Source organism: Corvus hawaiiensis, chromosome 22 (assembly GCF_020740725.1).
Source record: "Corvus hawaiiensis isolate bCorHaw1 chromosome 22, bCorHaw1.pri.cur, whole genome shotgun sequence".
Classification (NCBI taxonomy): domain Eukaryota; kingdom Metazoa; phylum Chordata; class Aves; order Passeriformes; family Corvidae; genus Corvus; species Corvus hawaiiensis.
In genome coordinates this window covers 4,784,715-4,812,624 of record NC_063234.1, presented here as the reverse complement: position 1 = coordinate 4,812,624, position 27,910 = coordinate 4,784,715, and the positions used below count along the sequence as shown (strand labels likewise).

At 42.1% G+C, this 27,910-nt stretch overlaps 1 protein-coding gene across 2 annotated transcripts in view; it reads left to right on the top strand.

The window, feature by feature from the left end:
• PRDM2 (PR/SET domain 2) overlaps nt 1-23,965 on the top strand; it is a 65,474-nt gene extending 41,509 nt beyond the window's left edge. For both annotated transcript variants that reach the window (XM_048326122.1, XM_048326123.1), the window contains 4 exons: nt 590-700; nt 1,557-5,922; nt 19,115-19,249; nt 20,614-23,965. In XM_048326122.1, coding sequence (XP_048182079.1) covers nt 590-700; nt 1,557-5,922; nt 19,115-19,223 — 4,586 coding nt within the window. In that variant the 3' untranslated portion in view covers nt 19,224-19,249; nt 20,614-23,965. The remainder of the gene's footprint in view (nt 1-589; nt 701-1,556; nt 5,923-19,114; nt 19,250-20,613) is intronic.
• Nucleotides 23,966-27,910: the final 3,945 nt, after the last annotated feature.

The window sequence follows — 27,910 nt, the reverse complement described above, 5'->3', positions numbered from 1 at the left end:
GCTTAATTTTGGTAACAGAAAGTGATAACGTGAAGGTTTTGTGTCGAGACACAATGAAATACCTTCATCATTTGCTGTTACCCAGTTCCATCTCATTTTGCCGTGTTGGTCAAGCGCATGCTGCTTTCAGTCTTCTCATGATGTTATTACTTCATTGCTTTTATCATAACTCTCCTCAATATTCAGAATGTTTATAAAACTAGAATAAACCTTTATGGGTTTCTACTTCGTAAAGTCTTCCAATTAACATTAAGGATCAATAGTATATTAAGAGATTTCTTATTTTCCATATACTTCTGTGAGATACAGGAATTTAGTGGCCATATTAAGGCATTGGGTAACTGCATGATGTGGGCTGCTTAACCCTGGACAGGTAGTTTGTTCTTGCTTTGAAAGTGAGGAAAATATATCAGCGTCTGAGGTTTTTTTACCTGAATGCTGTCTGTTCTCCTAATCAGTCATTTGTATTCCTCAGGAAAGCAGGGTCTCTACAGGAGTGTGTTATATTCCAAAGCTGAGGGTTTAATTCTGCCACTCATATATGACAAAAGTTGTTGAGCAGGAATAATAAGTGCTCTTTTCTTCCCAGGAAAGAAGAAGACTCAGGAAGGTAAAAACAAGGGAAAGAAGGCAGCAGATACAAAACAGAAAAAGACTGATTTGGATTCTACTTCTGCAGATATGAGGGATTCTAAAGAGGGTGAGTTCTCAAGTGTCTTATTTTTTCCTTCTATCTATCTTTTTGAATCAAAGGATGCTTGTCATGTTTAGTGCATTAGCAGGTTATCTTGCTGTAGCAAAGTGAACATGTTTTATTGTTTATCCCAATTGTTTTACTAGTTAGAAACTTGGCTATTAGAAGCATGTCACTGAATGTATGACTCTGACCACAGGAAAAATGAATGTGCTGCAAAATTTAGACATAAACCCAGACTCCTTAGAACAGAAGCAAAGTCCTTATTCTAAAATAGTGTGTAGCTACATGGTCATTGTTTATTGCTAATTAACAGAGTCAGTACCAAGGGGGAAAAAATACAGTATTAATTCTTTTGACTCATAACTCTTCCATTCCTTCCTTCTGTTGTTCCTTCTGCTTGCACAACACATGTACTGCTGTTCAGGTGTCTTATGGCCCAGCTAAGGAATGGAGAAGGAGTTTTTGCTCCGTAATGTACCCACTTAAACAACAGTGGGGATTGGCAGCAAAGGTGTTTGCCTAGAATCATCACAGAACATTTTGGGTTGGAAGGGACTTTAAAGCTTATCTTGTTCCAACCCCCTGCCATGGGCAGGGACACCTTTCACTAGACCAGGTTGCTCAGAGCCCCATCCAACCTGGCCTTATTTGCTTCAGCAATGGATATACCTAACAACAGATAGGTAGGACTTGCATGCAGAGGTGAAAACATCCATGCACACCAGTAAATGAGGAGTGGTAGTATTGTGTTGGGTCAGGAACATTGGATATGTTGTGCTAGGGGAGAAAGGTGTAGCATATCCTGGAGTGTTTGGCAAAAATATCTCATGCTTTTCTTTATTACACCCTTGTGTTTCAGGTCATAAAGAGGAAGATGAAACACCTACTGTTTCTGCTGTGCTGTCTCTGGAACAAACAGCTGTGATTCAGGAAATGGTAAATCAAGATGCACTTCCAAAACTGATGATCCCCAGTCCGACCAGTGAACTACAAGTGGTAACTGAAGACAAACAAGGAGAGTCAATAAACTGTGCATCAGATGATTTAGATGATGACGAAGAGGAGGATCTAGAAGAGGAAGATGAAGAGGAGATAGAAGATACCAATATGCCTAAAGAAAATGCTGAAATGCCTTTGATATGTGAAGAAAAGTTGGACTCTATGGAAGAACAAAAGAGTACGTCAGAGGAATCTCCAGAAAGCTCTCCAAAGAAAAAACTTGTGGTGAAAATTCCAAAAGCACAGGGGGAATCCAATGGTGATGTTCAGGAAACATTCATGTTTCCCTGCCAGCATTGCGAGAGGAAGTTTACAACAAAGCAAGGACTTGAGCGCCACATGCACATCCATATATCCACTCTGAGCCACGCGTTCAAGTGTCGCTACTGCGGGAAAGCCTTTGGCACTCAAATCAACAGGCGGAGGCACGAGCGACGCCACGAGGCTGGGCCAAAAAGGAAACCATTCCTGACACTGACATCATCACAACACTTGGATAATGTTGCTGATAACCAAGTAATTGTGGATGATGGTCTTAAAGATGACCTGAATGTTTCTAGTCTTGCTCAAGACTCTGTTGTCTTGGATTCTGAGAAAGTCTCCCAGGAAATGTCAAACTCTGCATTTGCTGAGGAAAATAAGGAGCCCAAAGAGTTGCATCCATGCAAATACTGCAAGAAGGTTTTTGGTACTCACACCAACATGCGGAGGCATCAGCGTAGGGTTCATGAGCGTCATCTTATTCCCAAAGGTGTCAGAAGAAAAGGGTTCTTTACCGAAGAGCCACCGCTCCCGACAGAGCCAGCCCCAGCAGTCCAGAGTGTGTACATTGCGAGCACAGAAATAGAAGAGGAAGGTGAAGGAGATGATGTCTATCTAATGGATATTTCTAGCAATATCTCTGAAAATTTAAATTACTACATTGATGGTAAAATTCAGTCCAACAGCAGCACTAGCAATTGTGACGTGATTCAGATGGAGTCCAACTCTGCAGACTTGTATGGATTGAATTGTATAATCAGTCCGGTCACAGTGGAAATTTCCTCAAATTTAAAGGTTACACAAACACATGTGAATGAACCTCCTAAGGAACCCTCTAGCAGTGGGAGCAGTGAATCCAAAAAGAGAAGAACTGCCAGCCCTCCTCTTGTACCAAAAATAAAAACGGAAATAGACCCAGAACCTATAACTCCTACTAGTTCTTTAAATCTTCCTCTTAGCATTTCAACAGAAAGCTTACCTTTTCATAAAGAAAAAGGGGTTTATTTGTCGTCAAAATTAAAGCAGCTTCTTCAGACACAGGACAATAAGAAGATGACTCCATCAAGTGAAATCCCTAAACTAGGACCTGTTACATCATCACCTATTTTGCCTCCAGCATCCAGCAGATTTAAAAGAAGGACCAGCTCTCCTCCCAGTTCTCCACAGCACAGTCCAGTGCTTCGAGACTTTGTCAAATCAGGTGAGGGAAAAACTGTGTGGAATGATACCATTCGGAGTTCCAAAATGCCAAAGTTAGAAAGCCACAGCAACTCACCAGCTTGGAGCTTGACTGGAAGGGAGGACAAAGAGACTTTGAGCCCTCTTTGCTTTGAAGAATATAAAATATCAAAAGACTGGACAGCAGCTCCGACTTTTGGCAATGTGTGCAACCAGCAGCCGCTGGATTTATCCAGTGGTGTGAAACAAAGGTCTGACGTCAAAAGCAAGACTCAGGTTCCCTGGGAATCCGTTTTAGATTTAAGTGTGCATAAGAAGCCTTGCAGTGATGCTGAAATTAGGGAATACAAAGAAAATTCCACGCAGCCAACGTGTAGTGGTGTTAAAAAGAAGAAACCCACCACTTGCATGTTGCAGAAGGTTCTGCTGAATGAGTACAACGGGACGGATGCAGCCCCAGACAGCACGCTGGGCGTGGACAGCGCTGCCAGCCCCAGCAAAGCCCTGGAGCCTCAGGCAGAGCCCGACACGGAGCCTGCTCTCTCGGCATCATCTTCCACTGACACTCAGCCCCTCAGCTCCTCTGCTTCCCCTGTGCCACAGGCATCTGCTGGACCTGCCGTGTGCCAGCTGCCTCCACTGTTAACGCCCACCAACCCCCCCTCCCCACCGCCCTGCCCACCTGTGTTAACAGTGGCCACGTCACCGCCCCCCCTGCTCCCAACAATGCCCTTACCGATTCCAGATGTGTCTGCCAGTGCCACTAACACTTCCTCTTGTCCCTCACCACTCTCCAACACTACTACCCAGTCCCCACTACCAGTTCTTTCGCCTACGGTTTCTCCTTCTCCGTCCCCTGTCCCTTCTGTTGAACCTCTTATTTCTGCTGCTTCACCTGGCCCCCCTACACTGTCTTCCTCGTCTTCATCCTCCTCTTCCTCATCTTTCTCGTCCTCTTCCTCCTCATCATCTCCATCTCCACCTCCTCTTTCTGTAGTTTCTTCTGTTGTTTCCTCTGCTGATAACCTTGAAAGTTCTCTCCCAATAATAAAACAGGAAGAAGCTGAAAGCGAGCAGCAAAAAGCAAGAGAAGATCCTCCTACATCAAGTGAATCAGGAGTAGTGCAGGAAACATTCAACAAGAGCTTTGTGTGCAATGTCTGCGAATCACCTTTTCTTTCCATTAAAGACCTAACGAAGCATTTATCCATTCATGCTGAAGAATGGCCCTTCAAATGTGAATTCTGTGTACAGCTTTTTAGGGATAAAACAGACTTGTCAGAGCATCGCTTTCTGCTTCATGGAGTAGGGAATATCTTTGTTTGTTCAGTGTGTAAAAAGGAATTTGCTTTTTTGTGCAATTTGCAACAGCATCAGCGTGATCTCCATCCAGACAAAGAGTGCACACATCATGAGTTTGAAAGTGGGACTTTGAGACCCCAGAATTTTACTGACCCCAGTAAGGCGAATGTGGAACACATGCAGAGCCTGCCAGAAGATTCTTCAGAACCTTCAAAAGAGGAGGAAGATGAAGATCTAAATGATTCTTCTGAAGAGCTTTATACTACTATAAAAATAATGGCTTCTGGAGTGAAATCTAAAGATCCAGATGTTCGTATGGGCCTCAATCAACACTACCCAAGCTTTAAACCACCTCCGTTCCAGTATCACCATCGAAATCCTATGGGTATTGGGGTTACTGCAACAAACTTCACAACCCACAATATCCCACAGACTTTTACTACTGCCATTCGATGCACAAAATGTGGAAAAAGTGTTGATAACATGCCTGAGTTACACAAACACATACTGGCCTGTGCATCTGCCAGTGATAAAAAGAGATACACACCTAAAAAAAATCCAGTACCCCTCAAACAGACAGTGCAGCCTAAGAATGGCATGGTGGTTATCGCTGGGCCTGGGAAGAACGCCTTCAGAAGAATGGGTCAGCCTAAAAGACTCAATTTCAATGTTGAGATTAGCAAAATGTCCTCCAATAAACTAAAAATAAGTGCATTGAAAAAGAAAAACCAGCTTGTCCAGAAAGCTATCCTGCAAAAAAAGAAGTCTGCCCAGCAGAAGGCAGAACTGAAAAATAACCCATCCGAGACAGACTCTCACATCTGCCCCTACTGTAACAGAGAGTTCACTTACATTGGGAGTTTGAACAAACACGCATCGTACAGCTGCCCCAAAAAACCCATCTCTCCCTCCTCTAAAAAGAATTCTTCCAAAAAAAGTGCAACTTCTTCACCTGCAAACAGTGACAAAGGCAGCAACCAGCGCAGGCGAACAGCAGATGCAGAAATCAAAATGCAGAGCACTCAGCCTCACCTGGGCAAGACGAGAGCACGAACCTCAGGACCTGCACAGCTCCAGCTCCCCTCTGCCTCCTTCAAGTCCAAACAAAATGTTAAATTTGTACCTTCCATGCGATCTAAAAAGCCAAATTCCTCTTCATCGTTGAGGAACTCTAGTCCTGTAAGAGTGTCTAAAATGTCCCATGTTGATGGGAAAAAAACTAAGGTGGTTTCTAAGAACAATTCCTCTGGAATCTCCAGCAAAGCGTCCCGGAAACTGCACGTCAGAATACAAAGGAATAATAAAGCTGTTTTGCCAAGTAAATCTGCTGTGGCAAGTAAGAAAAAGGCAGACAGGTTCAGTGTAAAATCTAGAGAGAGGATTGGAGGACCGATCACACGGAGCCTGCAGCAGGCAGCAAATGCAGAGGCAGCAGAAAACAAAAGAGATGAAAGCAGTACAAAGCAAGAACTAAAAGATTTCAGGTAAGCATTTCATTTGAAGTTGAAACAACCCAGGAACACGTTGCTTGCTGTTTTGCCAATTTTCTTGGTCTTTTTTTTCCTTTTTTTTTCTTTTTTTGAGTTTTTCATGCTTAAATAAAAAAAAAAGTTGCATTTCCTAAAACGTGGATGAGCAGCTCACTGATGCTGAGGTATGATGTACATACTTGATGCATTTTGTCATGTCATGAAATAATACACGGTTTGTATAGAGAATGTCTTTAATTATAAACTGAATTGAAAACTCTGGAAAAAAAAATGTCAATACCTGAGTGCAAATAAACTTAATGTCATTAAACTCAATGTTATTGGAGACACTGACCTTGTTTTTGGTATCTGACATCTAAGGTAGCCCAGAATCATTCTAGATTTATTTATGGCGGTTCACTTAAGTTAAAAAACATGACTGCATTCTTTACTCACTAAAATAACTTGCTTTGGTTTGTAATAAAAAGCATTCTCTGCATATATATATATATATACCTAAAAGAAACAAACCATGACCAAATACTTCAAAAATGTATGTGCATACGGACTGAGATCATTAAATACTTAATATAAGGGAAATAGACATGTAAGAAAAGTTACATGAACATGTAAATTTGTTAGAAGTATCATGCTTTTATGTTTCACTATAAAATTTTATAATTAAAGTTCTATTTCTTTTTGAGAAGAAGCATTTTAATCACAAGAAAGGGTAATACTTCAATAAATAAATAAAATCTTAATCTACGTGCCTGAGTCCCGACTTACGTCTTCATGTAGTCTCTCCAATCAATAGTCTATTTTGCACAGTGTTTATAAGCTCTGTTACCTTGCTCCTGTCCTGTTTTTATTGGAAACAGGTGTCTGATTTGCTGAGAAACTTTTACAAAACTCACTGATAATTAAGAGTTCTTTTGGGATTGGTAATTGCAGTGCCTGGCTGTGATTAACACCAGATTTAGGGCCAAGGGTAGGTTTTTTTAATCAAAGTCTTTGCTAGAGGAGGAGGGGGAGGAACTGGCAGCCTCCATCAGAACAAGTAGAGCGGGATCTGTTCAGTGTCAAAATCCAAACTGTTCACAGTTTGTGTGTCTTACAGTAAAGATCTCCAAGGTGGAAATAGTGAGGAAATACTTTGTAAAGTAAAGGTTCAATATAGCAGAATTATTCCCAAGTGCTAGAGGGGAATTTGACTTAAAATAGTTCATACCCAAATTAGGATGTGTTGAAGGAGAAAAATGTTATTGGAATTTGGAGACTAATGGTGTAAAAATGCCTTTTAGGAACAAGAAATGTCTACCAGGCCTCTTCCCTTAGGACATAAACATCTTCATGTTAATTCTCATCAGCTGCTCTCTTAGTTATGTGTGAAACTGTATTTAAATGGTGCCAGAACAGATCAGTAGAATAAGAAGCCAAAACACCACATCTTTCCATTTAAATGAATCATTTGACCTTACACAAATTAAGCAAGTACTTGGAAATGGGTGCATATGGGAATTGTTCAGTAGTATTTGGGGAAAGAACAATTGACCTGGGGTAAGGTTTCCTTGGCTGGCTCAAATACTGTTGGTTTACTTTGGCTGCTTGGAGTCTTTATCCGTTTAACGAATGGTTACACTAGGAAATTATTTTTGTTTCTGAAGTAACTTTCATAAATCTAGATTGTCTAGTCAACTTCTTTTTATATCAGTTATATAGTGTGAAGAATTTTTTTGCTTTCATACACTAATATCAGCACAGTTTAACTTTGATTCTACTCTATGTAGGCACTGTTGGGTTTTGATTTTTTTTCCAGGAAATCTTAATATTTTTTCAAGACTTGCTTTATGTATATTTGTCTACCAACTTGTTTTTCACCTTTCAGTTTTTTTGTGTAAACATACTCATTCACAGATTGTTTTGTCATTTATCTTCAGTTTTTGTCTGTTTTGGTTTTTTTTTAAAATTTCTATTTTCTAGGAATCTCCTGTAAAAACAAAGCAAAAAAAAAAATCCCTTAATGCCATGGTAGAGCTGTTGCATGCTCATCTTAGGATAAGCACTACGCCAAGGGATGTGAAATCCAAGCTTGCAAAACCCACAGAAGCTGAGTCACAACCATAAAATTGCCTGCAGGCTTCTTGCTCATGCTCAGTGTCAGGCCTAAATTTTCTTACTTTGTGCTTGACACATGCAGGATGATTCAGACTAAAGCGAAGGGCACTGTTAAAAACAGATGAAACCCCACGGGAAATCATCAAAAGAAACAGTGAACCAAATCTTTTGCTCTTGATTTTGTCCGTACCTTCGTGGATGGTGTTGGGCAGTTCAGTTTCTGTGCTTGGCAAATCGGGTTCCTTCAGCCTGTCCAGAATTCAGTGTAGATTCAGGGCCAACAATTGCTGCACTCCAAGTATTTTTGTCATGTATTAGGTCTCTTAAAGCATTTTGTCTAAATGAGTCAATAGAGGCCAACCTAGCACGGCAGAATTCCCTTCCCACTTTCTCCTCACTTTCTGAGTCTTTTAGATGTTCAGTATACAATGGAAAAAAGCCTGATTTGGATGTTTTATGGATTTTCCAAGTTCTTATTTACACATGCAAATAAAACTTTATATAGCAGTGATGAATTTCTCAACACCAGATATATAATGGTGTATCTTTTTATGGATAAGAAGGCTAGAGCAGGGCTGCAGACCTGCATATTTTGAAAATGAAATATATAATTATTCTAAAAGGTTGTACACCTCTAACTTAAGACAACAAATTGGTCTATTGTTCATAACAGCTTTTTATGGAAATACTGTTTGTCACGTGTTCATAGAGCTTTCAAGATTAATGACAGAATGGATGGAAAGTGACTAGTTTCTTTATACAGATACCCCTTTTATTTTTTGTTCTTAAAAAGTAATCTACCTCTTTAAAATTTGTAGTTTAATACTTGTTTGGTGAATTTGTGCCACTTTCACTTTCACTATCATTCCCATTTTGTTACATTTCTGTTATGGGGACTTTATGTTGAAATATTGTATAAAGCATTTGTAGCAAGTTTTAAAAAATAAAATATTTAAAATTATTTAAATTGTTTTGGACACTTCAATTGTACTATATGTGATTTACATTTTACATTAATTTCATTTTGTTTTCATTTTGGGTTGTTAATCTTGGAGCATGTTCCTGTATTAAAGTTTGCTGTTAGTTATATTGTTACTTCTGTTGGAGAGTGATATAAAGACTATTCTAATGAAAACATTAAAAATTGCAATTTGACATAAAAGTGGGGTTGTCCTTGCTTTTGAATGCTGTAGCCTTGCTGGAGGGCTGTAAATGCAGGTAAGCAACTGAAGAGGGATTTTCCTCCTCTACGTGCCGTCCATCCTGTGCTGTAAGTTCCAGTCGTAGTTACGAGTCCGTGATGTTGCAAGCACTTAATGACCAACTAGATGGAACTATCATGACACATTTTCTATAACCAATAAAGTAAACTTTATAAAAACTTGGGGGGAAACTTGCCTTTTGTGTGGAAAGCAGATGTACCGGGAAAAATGAAACTATGTACATCTAGGAGGAGTTAAGTGTGCTTGCATCCTTCAGTTGTGTCCCTCTGGTTCAGTGACATGAATTTATACCAACTGGCCACTTCTGACTTAGCCTGAGGATTTTAGGTTTCAATTGTGGACACTGCTAATAAATTTAAACTATTTAAGTGAAAATTACATACACTATTTCAACTTTTTCTGATACTATAGTTTTCTGTTTTTCTGATATTATAGTGTTCTATTTTTATATGCTTTAAAGTTGTTAAATAGTTCAATAAAAAAAAAAAAAACATGCAAAGATATTTTTGGCTCTTGAGAATTTTGGAATGTTGTATTCCACCACCAAGATGTGTGTTCTGCCTTTTGCAGTGGAGCTGGAAGCATCTGCATCCATATTAGTGTGGCAGTGGGGTGGAATAATGTAACATTGATAAGGCTAAACAGCATTACAGCAGTTCCTGCACATGCTCCTTACTAATCCAGTAGTAAGTTACTATTTTATGTAGTTGTCTATTAAAATTAATGCTTCTGTCTGAGTAAGATTCTTTGGTAAGAACTCCCAGTTTATTTTTTTTATGTGGGATGTCATTCCTTGAATGTGTTCTCTCCATAACAACATTTCCCGTGAATTTTAACTGATAGGGGAAGATCTGGTGCAATGATGCAGAGGTTCCAACTTTGTTCATGGAGTGTTTTTGCACTCACTGCAGTTTGGGATTTACACCACAATGGAAGAGGTGAATCCTTAGTCTACCTGCAACAGCAGTTACACCAAGGAGGTGGGAGGAAGCCACAGTGAAGGTTTTCAGTCCTGATTAAGTTTTCCTATATTTACCCAAGGGGAAACATTGTTTTACATACCCAGTGTTGTATTTGAATGTTTTATAAGAAAAGGGAAACATGGAAAAAAGGTGAAAACTCATAGTTTTGAGATTGTTGAGGATGGGACATAAACTTGAATTGTTGTTTCACATCTTTTACTGACAAATGAAATACGGGTTGGTGTTTGCTCTTGCTGCAGTCTGGGTATTTCAGTCACCTTGTAAGGATTTATTAGCCATGTCTAGCAGTGAACTGATGGTCAGTGAACTGATGGTGAGTAAACCAGCCTCATTCCCTAATATCGTGGAAGAAATCCTCTTACCATTGTATTTGTGGTTTCTCTGCTGTGATGTTAAATCGTGTTGTGTCCCAGGGATGTGCCACACTGAGATGTTCACCTGTGTTCACCAGTTTTTCAGGGAAGTGCTGGGTGATGGAGATCTTAGCTCCAAATCAGAGAGGATCATCAAGGAGTTTCAGTCCTAAGTAGGTGACTCATCACAAATAGAAATGTGCAGCTTTCAGTTACTGTTGCTGTTGCATCTCATCTGCATAATTGAATTTCTCTGGCTTTTATAGCTGCCTCTGTGATCTGAAGCAACAATAAAGCTGTAATGTTGCCCACAAAGTGCTGACACATCTTGAAATTCATCCAGACAGGCAATGAAAACAATTAAACTTGTCCTGTTTAGAGACCAAGTGACATGCTGAGTGAGATCAAATGAGTGTCGGTTTAATAAAAACAGCGATGCTGGAGTTGTTGTGGAGACAGGAGATCTGACAGGTTCTGTTTACCTTTTTTTGTTTGCCATTTTCCAGTTTGCTGGAAGGCATTGGAACCAGCTTGTGGCAGCAACTGTCTGAGCTGTGTTCAGTCCTAGGTGTTACAGCCAATCCAGGAGATGCAGCCAGGCCCCTCCTGCTTTGCAAGCTCCTCAGCCCTGGTGGAAACTGCCCGAGGGGATTAAGGCTGGGGTGTTTCTGGTTCTCTGGTTTGTCAGCATTTTGTATTGCAAGACTTACTTAAAATTCTCATTTAGTTCCTGATGATTTTCTTTGGGGAGATGTCATAGAGTTTGATGTCTAAATGTTCAGTATCAAATGCAAATAGGAACAGCACTCGCTTCATTTACTGTGGTTTGTGACTTCATTTCCAAAATTACGGGCTCAGCTCCAGCTTTTTACTGGAGTTGGGTTTAGCCAAGGAGCTGAATTGCTAGAGACAGACAGGTAGCTTGTGAATGACCTTAAAAAGAGAACTTAGAAGACCTTACATACTAATTCTGGCTTTTATTTAGTGAATGCGATCTCCGTGAGTCACATGATGGTGTAGTTCTGCTCATGATGAAAAGGAGCTAAACAATAGATTTTGAACAACAAGTACATGCTGGTTTGGAGCTGAGCTTTTGTGGTAAGTCGATGAGAGAGGGGTGAACTTCCACATCTATTTAATTAAACTGTTAAAAATAGGAGCTTTCTAATGGAAAAGAGGATGTACCTTCCAGTACTTTGCAAGAGCGGAATGGTGAGGAAAATATTTCAGAGCAAGATGCAAATAAAACACTCTTAAGGAAGGCATGATCTATTAAGTGTACAGTTAATGGTCCACTGTACACATCAAATGAGAGAGTGGGGATTTAATGTTTTTAAAGAGGGATGTTTTTTCCATGTGTATGAATGAGTTGCTGTTATTTCCTGAACTTCGGGGTTTTTTTTTTAAATTTTAATGTGTTAGGGTATTTTTTGAATGAAGTTAATACTAAGGTAACAGACTGTAGCAGGAGTTGGTGCCTCTTTGTGCCCATCATTTACAGTCAGGCAAGGGTCAGATGTTTAAAATGCAAGTAGATTGTTAGAGTGGGGATGGGTGTAAAGTATCCAGTGTCTTAACACAAGATTACTCACAGGACCAGGAGTCCTGTGCTGCCTCTACACCAGTCTCCAGCCACTACCTACTTCTGACCCTCTTCCTTAGTTAAGAGGAAGCCATTGAGTCACCTCTTGAGTGCTGCTTCCCACACAGACTTCATCGCTTGCCATTCTCCTTTTGCTGATCCTGCACCTTTACTTCACTTATTAAGTCTTTAAAAATGCTTTTGGTAGATCATTAGAGCATTCATTGAGAAAAGAGCACTGAAATACTGCTTTCTGGTTTTTTCAGATACAAGGCAGTATAACTGAAACTCAAAGAGAAGCTTGAGCAGGCATCAAGTTGGAGGGAAGCTTTTTTTAAGAGATAGATAGCTGCTTCATTTTCCTAATTTATTCAGAGCTCGAGTGGCTAGTGAAACATAATGTTGTAATCAGCAACATGCACTTTGTTTGTGTATATATCTCTCTGTTTAATTTTTTAAGACTTTATGTTTCATGAGCCAAACAGGGTCTCTGAGTCATGTTTTGGATGACAGTATTCCCAGAAACTGCCAGAGGGTTGTGAGAAATGGCTTTGGTTATTCAGCAGGTGATGTTCCATTTCTCTGAAGTACAGGCTCAGCGTTCAGTCATTTGAGGTGCTCTGGCACACAGAAGGTGAACAGCAAAACTGAGCCTTGCACCACTCAATGCCCTGTGTCAGTCAAAAAGTAAGAGTAATAATCTCATATCTGGGCCTGTTTCAGCAAAGCCTGCCTTGATTCCAGCTGAGGGAGCTGGGGGGGGACTCAGCCTGGAGAAAAGGAGGCTCAGGGGGGTCAGTGTCACTCTACAACCCCCTGACAGGAGGGTGCAACCAGGTGGGGGGTGGGCTCTGCTCCCAGGGAACAAGGGACAGGACAAGAGGAAGTGGCCTCAAACTGTGCCAGAGGCTGCCCAGGAAGGTGGTGGAGTCCCCATCCTGGAGGTGTCCAGGGAACACCTGGATGTGGCACTCGGTGACAAGGTGTGGATGGGGTCACAGGTTGGACTCTCTGGCCTTGGTCTTTTCCAACCTCAGTGAGTCTGTGATTCCTTCTGCAGTTCAGGCAGTGCTGCTCAGCAAAGTTAAATGCCTGTGGTAAAGTAGATGCAAGGGCTTTTTCAGGGAGGTGATTTTGTTGGGAATGCAGAGGATGCACTTCCTGCTCAGGGCGTCTGAAGGCTCATTCCCACATACAGACTGTGTGTGCATAGCCCTCAGTCGTGTTCCAGCAGTGACTCAATGGGGGAATTTATGTAGTGTTTCCTTTAGGTATTGAGAGCTCTGCTAAACATTGCCGTGTGGAAGGAGGTGGGAAGATGAGAAATACTGAATTCTTACATCACTGAGCTGCTTTGAAGAGTTTCAAACTCAAACTCCACTGTCACTGTAATGCTATGAAGATTTTTTGCCTTTTATACCCCTGTTACACCTTTTTTAGAACTTCTGTATTCTTAGTGCTTTTTGCCTACATTCTTGGACTTGTTTGTCAAGCTGAGAGACTCAACATTCTAGAAGCTTCATAGTTAGGGATCAGTGTGCCCCAGACCCCAAGGTCCTCTCCAGAACACGTTCTGTAAACTAAGATAGAACCATCCAGGGGAAGGCTCCTTGGGGAGGGGGTCTCACTCGAGCCTCTCATTGGGGAATCTTTGATAGATGTGCTAATTAGTAACACCTATAATGTTGTACCAGATCTTTTGGGGGTGTGAATTGCGGGGTGCATCTCGGTGCATTCGACCTGGACGTGTGCACCTAAGGATCCTTAAAATAAATACCAAGGTAAAATCCCTTTTCCCCTTTTAACCGTGTATGACTCTTGATTTTAAGACCAGGAAAAGGCATCAACTGGAACTTGAAGTTGTATTCTTCATTCATTATGGCAAATTCATTATGTCACTCATCTACCTTTTCAAATCACAAGCACATTTTGTTCTGTGGGTTCTTTTTTATGTAATGAGTTGTGCAGGACTGAGGGCTCATCCTTGTTCTGCTGCCCTCCAGCAATCCTTTTGAACTCCTTTGGAGTCACCATTTCTGTATAAAGCTAAATAAAATCGACTACAGTGTTCCCTATGTGTGATGAAAGTTTTCTCATTCTGTTAGGAATGTGATTCAGTAGGTACAAACTTTTTATCAAATCGCATTACCTGACAGTATAGAAGATGGGTTTGAGTACTGCTATTTGTAATCCAGAGTTGTTCACCTTTTGGCTTGCAAAATACTCTGTGCTGCTTTAAAAGAGCAGGAAGAGAAATTGCTGACATGATACTGTTCATCTAAATTTACAGGTCTAGACCAAGATTTCTTAAGTGACTAATCATCTCTGAGCTCAACTTGAAGTACCTTCAAGGCAACTGATTTTCTGAAGGAGCTCAGTAGCCATCTCAGTGCAGAGTTCCTTTCAAGTGGCTACTTTAGGTCACTGGTTACTTTTGAAAATGTAGTTCTATTTAAGTAAAGTGTTGTTGATACATCAATTTTAGAGTCCCCCAGGTGAGCTGTAGGCATGGTGTGAGATTTTTTCCAGCAGTTCTTGCTGTTGGTTTGGTGTTCATCATGAGAGTTCCTCATGATCCACTGCGAGTGAAACTGAGCCAGCAATGAGGAAACTTAAACTGTAGAGCACGTGTGAAACAAAGCAATTTTTGAGTTACTGTGAGGCAGCAGTGCTGCTTTAAAGGATTAAGTTCTTTGAAGCGCTGTGGCTGGAGAGTGCTGTTAGGTGTCTTCTTGGAAGTTGAGAATGCAAAGGATCTCAATAACAGGTTTTTCCAGTTTAGATTCATGAAAGGCCTGACCATAATATTCATGTTCTAGCCTTTAGCGCCATGTGAAGGAAAGATAAAATCCTGACATGCTCCAGCTCTTTCTCTGCTTTCATGAATAAACACACGTAAGTCTCCAAATATCCACAGTACAACACATTAAGATCCTTTTCCTTTCTGCTGCTTCCCCATTTTCTATACAGTGAGTCAGGACTTTTCCATAGAAAAGAGAGACATCCTTTTCAACAAAATTCTGTTCATAAACCTTTTTGTCTTGATAAATACTTTGTTTCACTAAAACAGACAAATGAAGGTCTTTTCCTTAGTGATTGATAGTTTTGATGTTTTTCCAAGTCCTTGTTTGTGTATTTACTTTCCCATTAAGCAGTATACTCCTGTCAGAGAGTGCATTTCAGTCAGGGTAGCAGTACTGTAGTTTAATCTCACTGAGAGCAGAAAGCCCAGAAATGGCATTTATCCACTCCCTAAACCCTCGTGCTTCCCTTCTGGCCTGTGAAATTGCTCAGCCTAATTCTGCAAAACCAAGAATTTGGGCTTAAACATGCACATTTCTATTTTTTTTTCCTAGGAGTCAATGATTTGTGTCAGCTTAGCTATTCTTTTACTTAAGAGTAGGAAATACTTGATAGAATATGTTCCTGGCATGCTTATTGTTAAACGTGATGTGGAATGTGTGTGTGTGTCTGAAATTTTGGAGCATATCCTTGGGGGTATTTTAGATTAGCAGCGTAGAAGTATAATCCTTGCAGGATAAAAAAACCACTTTAATTGAGATAAAAATGTGAACTTAAATCACCTGAATTTTTACCACATATTGCCATGACTTTGTTCACTGAATTTCCCTGGTGGGACTGGCAGCCACCTTGGATCACTCCAGCCTTCATTCCCAAAAATACCATGGCTTCTTTTTCTGGGACATTTCTAGAGAATTAAACTAGCAACCCAGGAGAACGTTAATTGCACAAGTGTGGTAGGAGACAAGCTAATTTGAATAAAAAATACCAAATGTATTTTGGGAATGTCTGAGGGAAGGGGGTGTGCCAGGATTTGGCATTTTTCCTGGCCTTTGAGTTCGTGTGTGCTGCTCAAGGCAAGGCTCAGGGGCCTGGGAAGGTATATGGAAGTAGGAACTTGGTTTGGACAAATACTTCAGTATTCAGGAGACAATTGAACCTGTGACAGTAATGCAGGTGGGGGGAACCTTTACCTTTGTTCAGTCCTCTGCTTTAAGGCTGCAGATTTTCTGGGTGACCTTGGCAAATCACTTTCCACCTGACTCCGTTCTGGATCTGAAAAACTAGGATTATGGTACTGATTCACACTACAAAACACTTTCAGATCTGAGGATGGAAAATTTTAAGAGCTGGGATTTAGTATATTTTTGTTGTAGCACATCTCACCAAATTGGGTCATTTATCTCTTTTAGTTTGGGTATGCTCTCAGTTGTGAGAGAGAACTTTAGGCCCTGTCTCTGTGTAAAAAATAGCCTCATTTAACTTCTGGGTTAGCTTTAATTTATGGAATAGCTGGTGCATCTACCAAACTTTTGTTTACTTTGGTTTAAAAGTCCTTAGTTGACAGAGAAAACTTTGTGCAGACAAGTCCTTCCTGCTACCTAGCATTTGGGTTCTGGGCCTTTTTTCCTTTCAAGCAGAGTATGTTTTCTGATGTTATTCCTTTTTTTTTTTGATAAATTTTTTTTCTGGCTAGGACTGTTCCCTAGCAATGGTTCTGGCAGAGGTGGGGTAGCCTGGGCTGTGCTATTGGTCTGGGCTGTGCACAGGGGTTGGGATTGCACAGTGAGGGGCTGGGAACAACCCTTGCCCCTTCCCACTGGAATAATCCCTCAGCAACATCACACAGGGTGGCTCAGAACTCCTTTTCTTTGCGTGTCTCCAGTTACCCAGGGCTGAGATGGTGAAAGCAGGTGCAAAGTGACAATGCTAAAAATAGCAATTTCAATCACTGCTCCTAATGCAGTGGGGGAATTTCAGCTCCCCTCCCCCTCAGAGACCAGCTCCCCTTGCACACCCAGGAGTTTGTCAAAATCACCCCGACATCCCAGCTCTTCTTTAAACAGGCTCTAAAATGAGAGTTAGCGATCCACTTGAGGGTAATGTCGGGACAGAGGAGGGCCCTGACTCCTGACAGCTTTGGCGGAGTGGACACAGCTGCAGTTCTGAAGCACGGTCCATTGGGAGCACTATGGGAAGACAGCAGTAAGAACTCCATAAGGAACTCAATTTCACTTTCTATTTAGAAAAACAATCCTTTTTTATCTAATTCCTCTAATCCTCAGCTTCCAAATAACAAGCCATGATCTATTAACTTTAAAGCTTGAGGAAGTTAGGGGTGAAAGATCGTGGAATTCTGGAGTAATTTGGGTTGGAACGGACCTTAAAACCCATCTCATTCCACTCCCTGCCATGGGCAGGGACACCTTCCACTGTCCCAGGGTGCTCCAAGCCCTGTCCAACCTGGCCTTGGAAACTTCCAGGGATGGGGCAGCCACAGCTTCTCTGGGCAACCTGTGCCAGGGCCTCCCCACCCTCACAGGGAAGAATTCCTTCCTGATGTCTGATCAGGGTGTGCATTTGAAAATCTAGGTCAGATGTTCCCTGATATTTTGTCTCTTTGGATTTGAGGCTTTTAACGTTTTTTTTCTTTAGGTTTCCCATAGGATGTAGACCTTGCCTCACTGCAGGCAAGAGCACACAGATGTCATTGATTAGAGAAGAACTTTAAGAAGTCATAATTAATATTTTGACAGAAAGCATTACTTACATGGACACATTCTAAACAGAATGAAACTAAAATTTCCCTCTTCTAGTTATAGTAAAAGTCTGAAGCCAAACAAACTAAGCTTATTTTGGATATTCTACTGTTTCCCTTGGTTACAGTCCTTATATGGAACAACAAAAATCTGGCTTTTGTTGACCTCCCCATTGCCACTTTCTGGTTCTTCCACACTGGCTGAAGGTTTCAGAATTGCATTCACAAAGGTTGGAGTGGATGATTTACATAGAACAATAAAAAAACTTTTGGCAGGCGATTTTAACCACCAATTTTAATTTGAAAATAATTGAATTGCTTACTTTTCAAAATTTCTGTGGTTTTGGTTTTCTGTTGTAATGGAAAAGTTTTGCACTTCTTTATGTCTAACTTGGAGTTACATTGTGTGTAAGGACAAACTGAAATCTCCTTTAAAGGGTGTGTATTGAACTCTAAAAATAACCCAGAGAGAAGCCTGGCTTTTAACTTTTCTTAGACGTGTTGCTGTGTAAGAAAATGATATTTCAAAAGATGTTCCCTTGGAAGAACATAAGTGGTTGGGTTTGGTCAGAATTTGGAAGAATTTGCCTTGAGAAGGAAGGTATGTAATTACCTGTGGGGGTGCACAGGTGTGAGGGAAAGCAGACATGTTTGTGCATGATAGCAAAAGGTGCTGAATTTAAAAACAAATAGGGGATTTTTTGGAATATTTTAGTGTAAGGAAGTTTAGCTTGGGTATACATTTGAACTGAGATTGTATGTCTAGAATAGGGCAGAAGGAGTTGGACTTCCCTTGCTTCGAGCCAGGTTTTCAGGCTTTCTTCTTGAAATCACAGTCAAATGAGGCATAAAATTAAAATTTTTAAGTAAACATCTTTGATTTTCACTTTCACTTTGGGACTCTTAGTTTAAAATTTGAAGTGCAATAAAGCACTGTTGTGACCTCTACCTGTCCTTGTTGAGTCTGTCAGGGCAATAAGTGATGGAAGTGTTCTGCTGACTTTGACCTGGGGAAAAATGATGTGGTATATGTTCTGGTAAAGTAAAATTCCTTTTCTATAAATATTTTAAAGCCTGATACGGACTGTCCTGAGAGAATAGACCATGACTCTTCTAGTTTCTGATGTAACTGTGGGTTTGTCTGTCCGGGTCGGAGGGTCTGGGACCTGGGGTGGGAGCCTGGATGCTGCTTCCAGTTGACATTATCTATTTCCTGCTTAAATAAACTCACAGGGTAAGTTCGGAACAAGGCAAAAAAATCCTCTTGCCTTCAGAAGTGGCTCTTGGTAATTGCAGTGTGGGTGGAATGTCGTTTTCTTTTCTCATAGCTTACTAAAGCACGTCTCTGGTTTTGTGTCTGGTCGCTGATGCTCTTCTGCCTCTTTGCACAGTTACAGGCTCCGCATGGCCTCTAGATGTCCCTCCTCCTCCTCGCATAACCCCAGCACCAGGCAGTGCAAGAAATCCAGCTCCACCACATCCCACTTCTTCAAGGAATAGACCCTGGGCATGTCTGACCAAACCAGGTACAGCCACAGAGCCCCGGGAGGATGCGCAGGGCCCCCTTCTCCTGTGCTCCCAAACCCTTCCGTGTTTCTGTGGGCAAGGAGTGCAAGGCACTTTGGAGATATGAGCCAAGCCTCAGAAAACCCACAGTGTCACTGCTCTTGTAACTGGTGCAGTTGTGGTTTTGGGGAAGGCTGAGATGCTGAGATCTGGATGAGCCATAGAAAAGCTGCATTCCCTTCCACGCTGGAAGTGATGCTTCCTGTCCAAGACTGTGAGACCACTGAGATGCTCGTGCCATTGCTGGCTGCTCTGTCTCATTCCTGGGGTGGAGAGTCTCTAGGATTTGTTCCCTTTGGAGCTTTTTCCTAGCAATAATCTCCTCTTGAAATATGTGATGTACTAATTCCAAAGGGATAAGGTATTCTCTAGTCATGGGTACTTAACATACTGTGGATCAAAAGGATTGTGTTAGGGTAGTCAGCCCTTTACCCCTCATAGAAGCTTTAAGGAGAGTTTTGCTCATGATCTTTTAAGACCTGAGGTGTTGCTCCTCTGGATCCTGGGGACCTTGAAGATAATTTTTGTAAGGATGGGTTTTATCTCTGTCTTGGAAGTAGTGATGTTCGTATCTGATTGTAATAGTGGGCCAAGTGCTTTGGGGTCTTTTAGGCTGAATGGGTGAACCCTGAACAAATATTAACTGCCCAAAGAAACATATACTTGGGAATGTGCATTTTGCTGGCTGCTTTGGTGGCACTCCACAAGCTCAAAGACCAGCATTACAATGCAAATTGCAGTGCTGTGATAACATGCAAAAACCTTAGTTGAGGTTGTGGTGAGATAAGCTGTGTAATGAAGCACTGTAGGCTTGGGCAAACTAATGACCCAGCCCCATGTGTTGGTGAGGCTGAGTTGATTTTCTGTTGGTTTAAACAAGACACTGTTTTCTGCTCCTTCATTTCCCCACCATTAACTTGCAGATTAGAATCTCCTTTATACTGATGTAACAGCTAAGGAACATGATACTTGAAATGTGTAAAACTAAAGGTGAGAATGAGTACCAGCAAAATCAAGACACTGGAGCCTGAAGTTTATTCTTTCTTAAAGTGATTCAAAAAACAACATTTGAGGGAATAGTTAGTAAACTGACTGAGGTTTGCTATCTCCTGAGTAATGGAGGTGATTGCTAATGAAATGTTAACATCCCTAGCTGTGGCACAGACCATTTAGTTGTGGGAAATCCAAGCAAAATTAAATCATGGATGTCTCTTCCCTGTACAGTGGTCACTGAATGACTTGTCCTGCTTCCAGCTCCGTGGAACATGGAACTGTGACTCCTTAAACTATTTCTGATTAAATGCAACTCTCTGTGTACTTTCAGGTACCAGAAACTTCTGACTGGAAAAGGTGAGGTGAAGTGATCCTCAAGCATTATGCCCTCCTGCTTGGCTCAGATGTGGCGAGATGGGTTCCTCAGCAGACAACCGGGACAGTGGTTTCTTCTGCTGGAAGTGATGATGTGCTTCTGTCATCTCACCCTTCCTTCCAAGGGAGGGAGCACAGAGCAGGCTCCTGCCTTCTCCAGTGAGTGGTGAACTGTGGATGCTGGGGACAGGGTGATCTTGGGGTCCACCAATGTGTGGAGCCCACGTGCCAGCATGGACAACAGCATGGAGAAGTGTTCAGACATCCGCAGGCAAACTACCCGTGCTCAGAGGGTGGATGGGTCTGGATGAGTCTCCTCTTTCTGGGAGAACATAGAGGGTTTAACATACTATGCAATTAAACTCTGGTAAGACTGTTACATCCTTTTAGTTTCTGCTTTACATCCTAACGGGTAAAGAACTGGGCATCCCACAAAAAAACACTGAAGGGAGAGGTAGGTTTTCCTGAGGTTTCCACATGTGAAGTCTGTGGGTACCCCAGTCTCTTGACTTTGTACCATTAGCTTTAAGGGGCAGATGCTGTTGCTTCTGAAGTGCATCAGGAGCCGTGTTTTTTGGGAAGATCACCTGTTACATGATCTCTGTGAAATGTACTGATAGCCCAGTTCCATGAAGGGACAAGCATCCATTTCTCAAAAGCTGCCATAACTTGTGTTGCCAGTCTGGTACTGTTTAGAGTCAGGCTTTATTTATTTAGGGACAGTATCAAACACGGGTGTTGCTGTGCAGTATCAGGCCAGACTTGTCCTTAAATACAGCATTTGTCCTTAAACAGAGCGCCTGTGTTTGTGTCTCTAGACACGTGTTTAGTTTCAGGCGTCCTGTCCAGAGGCCATCCATGAGGACAGCCAGTAAAGGCTAATTCCAGAAACAAACAGTTCAGCTAGTAAAATGCAGGGCAGAAAGGTCTCTTACCTCTTTCTTACCCTCAAATGGGGTCAATCACACCGAGGTGCATTGTCTGCCAGTTCTGGGCAGAACTTCTGCCCAGTTCACTCGTGAGGTGAACGGTTCCTTCTGCCAACACATGATTTTCCAGGATCCCTGCTAATGTAGCATCTAGGTTTGGAATTTTTTAAGGAGGCCAAAGGGGTTGATTGTCCTATTTCCCTCTTGTTTCAGTCAATTTATTCCTGTCCTTGACTTTGCACTCCACACAGATAAGCACAGGTCTGTGTATGCACACGTTAGTTAAGAAAGAACAAGTGCCCGGTTGATACTCCTTCCCACCACCCTGAAAAAGTCGAAAAAAGGATCAATTTTATATATATATCTTCATATGTAGATATATATATATGACAGATAAAAATATATATGTATGGAATTGCTGAAAACAGTTAATTTTGTATAGTTTTGATGAAAATCAAATTGTTCAAAATGAATACAAAAGCTTTAAAGAAGAAACATTGTTCACTATAAAAATGTTTCAGGTGCATGTTGTTTGAGTTGGAAAGAAAAGGTTTTCAGGATCTTGTATTATCTCACTACAGATTTTTTGGATAAACCCCTCTTGGAGGCTTTCTAAGTGCAATTGTGGTTTGGGGAAAGGCTGAGATGCTGAGAACTGGATGAGCCATAAATGCTGCATCCCCTTCCATGTTGGAAGACTGTGAGACCACCAAGATGCTCGTGCCATTGCTGGCTGCTCTGTCTCATTCCTGGGGTGGAGAGTCTCTAGGGTTTGTTCCCTTTGGAGTTTTTTGCCAGCAATAATCTCCTCTTGAAATAGATGTACTAATTGCAAACGAAGGCTGGAATTTTTCACAGCAGCCTTGGAAGACTGGGATTCTCATTAGTCATTCAAACTAGTTGGAAGTGAGTATCCAGATCTGCTAGGCAGCTTGGTAAATTTTGGTCAAATAGCACAAAAAATTGAGTTTCCTGGCCTTATGTCTATGTCCAAGCAGCTGGTGTGCACACACAGCTTTCTGATCAGTTTGTCTCGCTTTGGTTTTGCACATTATCTTTTTATTTTCTCTCCACATTTTCTTCTTCCTCTCATCGTGTGATATTGGTATGGTAGACCCTATTCTTTCAGACAGGAATGCTCTTCCTGTGTGTCTGGAGAGTATCTAGATCACTTGGAAAATGAGTATACAGTGTTTATAAACCTAAGATACTCTGACGTAGAGCACCAGTATTATTGGTGATTGATTGATTATGATTGATTTTCCCAGTGCAGTTTTGTAGGACACCTTGTCAAAGATCACAGTTAGTGTATAAATTACCACTGGTCACTTGAGGATTGTTGCTGAGGAAGTTTTCTTGCCATATAGCCCAAATACTACTTCAAACAATCCATTCTCCTCAGACCCACTCAACTTCCAGTCAGTTAAACTAAGTACAGAGTTCTGGCATGGATGCTGCCCAGTTTAGTGCCTTTAAGGCATTCCAGTGAGGTTACCAGAGGTCACTTCTGTGTAATTTATTTTTGCTTCTTTTTTTAGAGTGGCATCAGCTACAATAACTGACAGACTCAAGGAGAGAAGTGTGTACATTGTTGTGATATAGGAACGTTTTTCCCAGAGGAATTCTGGTTTATCACACAAGCCTGTAAATATGTATTTACAATTTTAAAAGCACGTCTTTATGTCCCTGGTTGTAAATGCTCTGTTTTTAAAGTTTTATAATGTGTGACTCAACCAAGAGACCACAGTCCACAGCTTTATATTGTACTGGTCTGTTTGAAGAGTCCATTACAGTCTAAGCTGTAGCAGAAAAATATCCACACCACCGACAAGAAGTAACCCATGGTTGCACCAGACTTCATCGTTTTTCCTCAGATAACAAATGCAGTTTTCTGGGAAGGTGGGGGGCGGGTGGGGGGGGTGATTTTTCTTGCAGAAAAAAGCATCAGTTCAAAATGGTGTCATTTCTCTGGACCAGTGAGGAGATTCCATTCACAGTGAATTCAGGAAAAGTATGCCATTTTTTTCCCAAGGCAGAATTTCACAGTTTTGCAGCAAATTTTTAACCTCCCCCGTGCCTGCTGATGAAACGTGAAATTTTGCCCTTGAGTAATATCACAAGTTCTTGTGAAAATTCAAGGAGAGGGTGGGGAAAAAGCTCAGGTTTTGCATGTAGAATTTGCAAGGACAACACTGGCAGCTCTGCAGTGCTCTCATGGCAATGCTGATACTGAGAAGTTTATTAAAAATAAACTGTGTGGAGAAGTGGTGGGACCTGGTTGCTACTTGGGTTCTGAACACTGCTCTGGAAGACTGAAAGCTCTGTTGTCTGTCTGCCGTGTAAAGAAAAAGAACAACAATAAATCAATGTGGAAAACCACATTATGGAAATATTTATTGTTATTTCAGCCAAGGAGGTCTTAAAAACGGATATTAAATGTGTTCTAGCTCTGACACAACAGGAAGGTTTGGGGTTCTCCTGGCGGGTGGCAGGAGAGGAGGAAGGAGATGGAAGTGTCACCTTGGTCTGACAGGTTCTGTGCACAGACAGGGAATCTCCTGACAGCTCCACCCAAGGTCTGCACACCTGGAGAAGCAGCACATGAGCCTTTTGCAGTGTGGCATCTCCATTCAAATCCAAACCTTCTGCTGAGGTGTGTCAGTATCATGGAACTTCAAGGCTGCTGTCCTCAGCCGGGAGGGACGTGTTTGGGCAGGGCGTGCAGTGGGAGCGTTGGTTGTTTTCCTTCCTAGGAGTGGTCCCTGTTTCATACATTGTGTGCCATCACAGCACACTGAGGCACTTTATGCTTTCTTCAGGGCCATGGGACTTGGCACTTTTAATAGAATCCAAAAATGGTTTGGGCTGGAGGGACCCTAAAGCTCATCCCATTCCCTGCCTGCCATGGGCAGGGATACCTTCCACTGTCCCAGGTTGCTCCAAGCCCCGTCCAACCTGGCCTTGGACACTGCCAGGGATGGGGCAGCTGCAGCTTCTCTGGGCACCCTGTGCCAGGGCCTCCCCACCCCCACTGTGCAAGCCTTCTTTAAAGCTACTCTAAATGGACTGTCCCAGTTTAAAACCCCGTAAGGGAGTCACTGAGGGTGATGGGCAGCCATTGTCATGGCTGCATTAATCCAGCCACATTCCTTAAAAACAACAGCAGATACAATGAATAGGTTTGGGAACAGCTGAATTATTTATATTAATATTAATTTCACATAGGCTAAAAATGGCTCTTTCACCCCAGAAAATCTGAAGGTTCCTTATGCATTATAAATCTGATCAGTTAGAGAAAATCCACTGTTGTCACTGTTGCCCGTCAGTGCCTGCAGCAGCCTAGCAGGCAGCCAGGCTCCTCTGGCAGTGTCACAGCCTGTTTGGCTTTCAGTAAATGCCACCCAGTTTCAGGTAAGTTTGAAGAGATCAGATTGTGCTGAACTGCCATTCTGTCCCTGCGTGAGAACCTTGAGAAATATTCCTTAAATAGCTATGTGCCTCCATTCTTCTGTCTGTGCTGTCACATGAAGCAGCACTAATTACTCCTTTTTATAAGAACTGTGGCTTTTTTAGGAGAAGGCTACATACAAAAACAGGTAAGGAGGATCACTTTCTCATCATGAAGCTGCTGCCTGGAGGCTGTTCAGCTCTGTGAGTTGTGCTGCTGGCAGAAGGATGCAGACAACACAACACTGCCGGTGGCTGGATCCCCTCCCAAAGTCCCAGTTACCAAATCCAGGGGCCTGTTTCAGTCTTTGGTGCCAGTGCTGATTGTAAATGCTCTTCCAAGGCTATGGGACATAGAGAATTGTGTGTGCTCAACAGTGGACACAGAGGACACGAGTCCATCCTGCCTGAGCTCATCTGAGATGCCACGGGAGAGTGGCAGAAATAGAGCTGCACATCCAGCACTGCTGAGTAACATTTTCCGGGGTTGCGAGCCTTTGAGCCTTACCTTGGGCTCACACCCAGCCAAGATCACTGCTCAGAAGCTGCTGCAGTGCTGTGACACACCAGGGATGCTCTGGCCCCAAGGGCACTGACAGAAATAGTGCTGAGCCTCCTGGTGCGAGGGACATTTCCAGTGGTGCAGGGATGAGCTCACCTGGAAGTGGCAGCGGAGCACGTTCTGACCTGCTGGTTGTGGGCAATCTTCAGTTCTTCCCCAGTGAGGAAGAGGAGGGGCACTGACAGGTGCTGGGGGTAGGGGACAATTTCAGGCTGTGCTGCATTTGGTTCGTATCCGGCTTTGCAGCTGCCTTGGAAGAAGGGGCAGTTGTTAAAAACCAGTTCTGGGCATATTATCCTAGATAGGACATGCTAATGCAAATAGGGCCACCTCCCCTTTTTGTACTGCTCTGCTAAGTTTTGGGTCACCCTGACTCAAGCAGCACTTTGCAGGGTTGGTTTCCTGTTGGTGTTTTTGTCCTTGTGTGCCAGTGTGAGTGGCTGTGCGAAGAGCTGTGTGAGGGGGTATTAACTCCAGGCTCATCTCCTTGCCCAAAGTCAACTTTTCTGGGCCTCTACACTCCTCCAGCTGAAGCTCTGGGGAATAGACTGTGTGAGGAGAGGCACTGCTTCAGAAAATCTGTACTATAAAACCTATTGCTCATGATTAAACTCACATCTTGCCATCTGCACAATGTATTTACTTTCTTATATATTGAATTTTCCTACAGCTGGAGTGTTTAACTGACAGAACTGACAGACTCCCTGAACTTCTTTCTTGGGTTCATCTATCATGTGCAGTGATTCAGGCTTACCTGGGGTGTATTGATTCAGGAATACTTCTTAATTTGACCTTCAGAAGTGAAATATCCGAACTATTTCCTGTAGTACTCTGTCTTAGTAGATTCTGTACCTGAGTTCAGCTTCTCTTTGTGACCAGCACCAACTGATTAGAGTCCTTTCAGAGTTGGTATTTCTTTTCTAGAAGGATATTTATATATTAATTAAGCCATACTAAAGCCTTACTTTTGATAAACTAAAATATTCTCTAAGTCCTTTAGGGCTTTTTCCTTCTGCACCACTTACGTCATTTTCTTCTGTGCCTTTCAAACTTTTATTTTTCTTGGAAAGAATAAAACTCAACCAAACAAAATTCTCTTTCAGCCAAGAGCTGCTGAAGATGTACTCTGAAGGAAGGCAGAAATATATTTAATTGCTGCCTCTGATGCCAAACCTTAAGTGCTTTGCTTCAAAGTGGGTTCTACAAAACTCCATTTGCCTTGCACGACACAGGCATCAGAATAGCAGAAACCTTCCAGAGCTGATGTCAGTGGTGTGGTCTAAGGAGGAATAATCACATCCATAATCCCCATGCATCCAGCCAGTGATTCCACCAGCCTTCCTTGTGACAATGCTGTGCTGGAAAAAAGGGCAAAAATCCTTACCTGCTATTTTTCCTCCCAGAGTCTCTGTCTTGCACCAGTGAAATGCTGATTTCTGACACAAGAAATGAGTTCTCACTTGGTACCATTCATAGCTGATGACATCTCATTAAGGATAATTTCTGAATGTTCTTTCCTGAGCCCTCCCCCATTCCCAAATCCTTTGCTGCAAAGAGCATTGTTGTGGATAACCCCATTTCTTGCACAGGGTATTTCTAGAGCTATGAAGTAGCACGGTAATGAAACATCTGTTCTCATGATACAATGACTTCAGCCGAGCTTCTTCTCTCCCTTTCATGCATTTTCCTGTGGCACACTGTTTGTTCAGTGGGATAATTGGATACGGAAGAGAAGCAGATCTCCATTGAGCTGCATTTTCCAAGGCTCTTCTGTCCCGATGTGAACTGTTCCGTGCTGCTGCCAGCATGGGCTGGGGGCGGGAGGTGCACAGAGCTTCTCCCTTTGCATTTTGGGGCCTCTGATCATCAGTGGGGAGGAAATGAGTGCTACAGCCGCATGAAATGACCTGGGGAGATCTCTCAGCAGTCATTCCAGGCCAAGGGCCAATAAAGGAGCATTAGATGGACTTTTTCTGTCACTTGGTGGTTTGATGGTAACTCAGCTGTGGTGTTTTTAAGCTGCTTGTGTTGCTGCATCTGGGTAAATCTTCTCATGAGCAAATCTGGCTCTAGCAGTGGACTCATTTGCAGAAAAAGCTCCCACTCAGTGAGGGGTAGGGGTTGACTTCTGCTTTCACCTTCTTCCTGCACTTCCAGAGCAATGAAAGCACAGATTTCATTCACTGTGTGCAAACACAGCTCCTCTAAATTGAGCTCCAGCATCTTAACAAGGGGCACATTATTCCTAGCACTCATATATTTCCTTTTCACCTAGAAAGAGAAGCCTTGAGTCAGGTTATGCGTTCTGTTAGTAG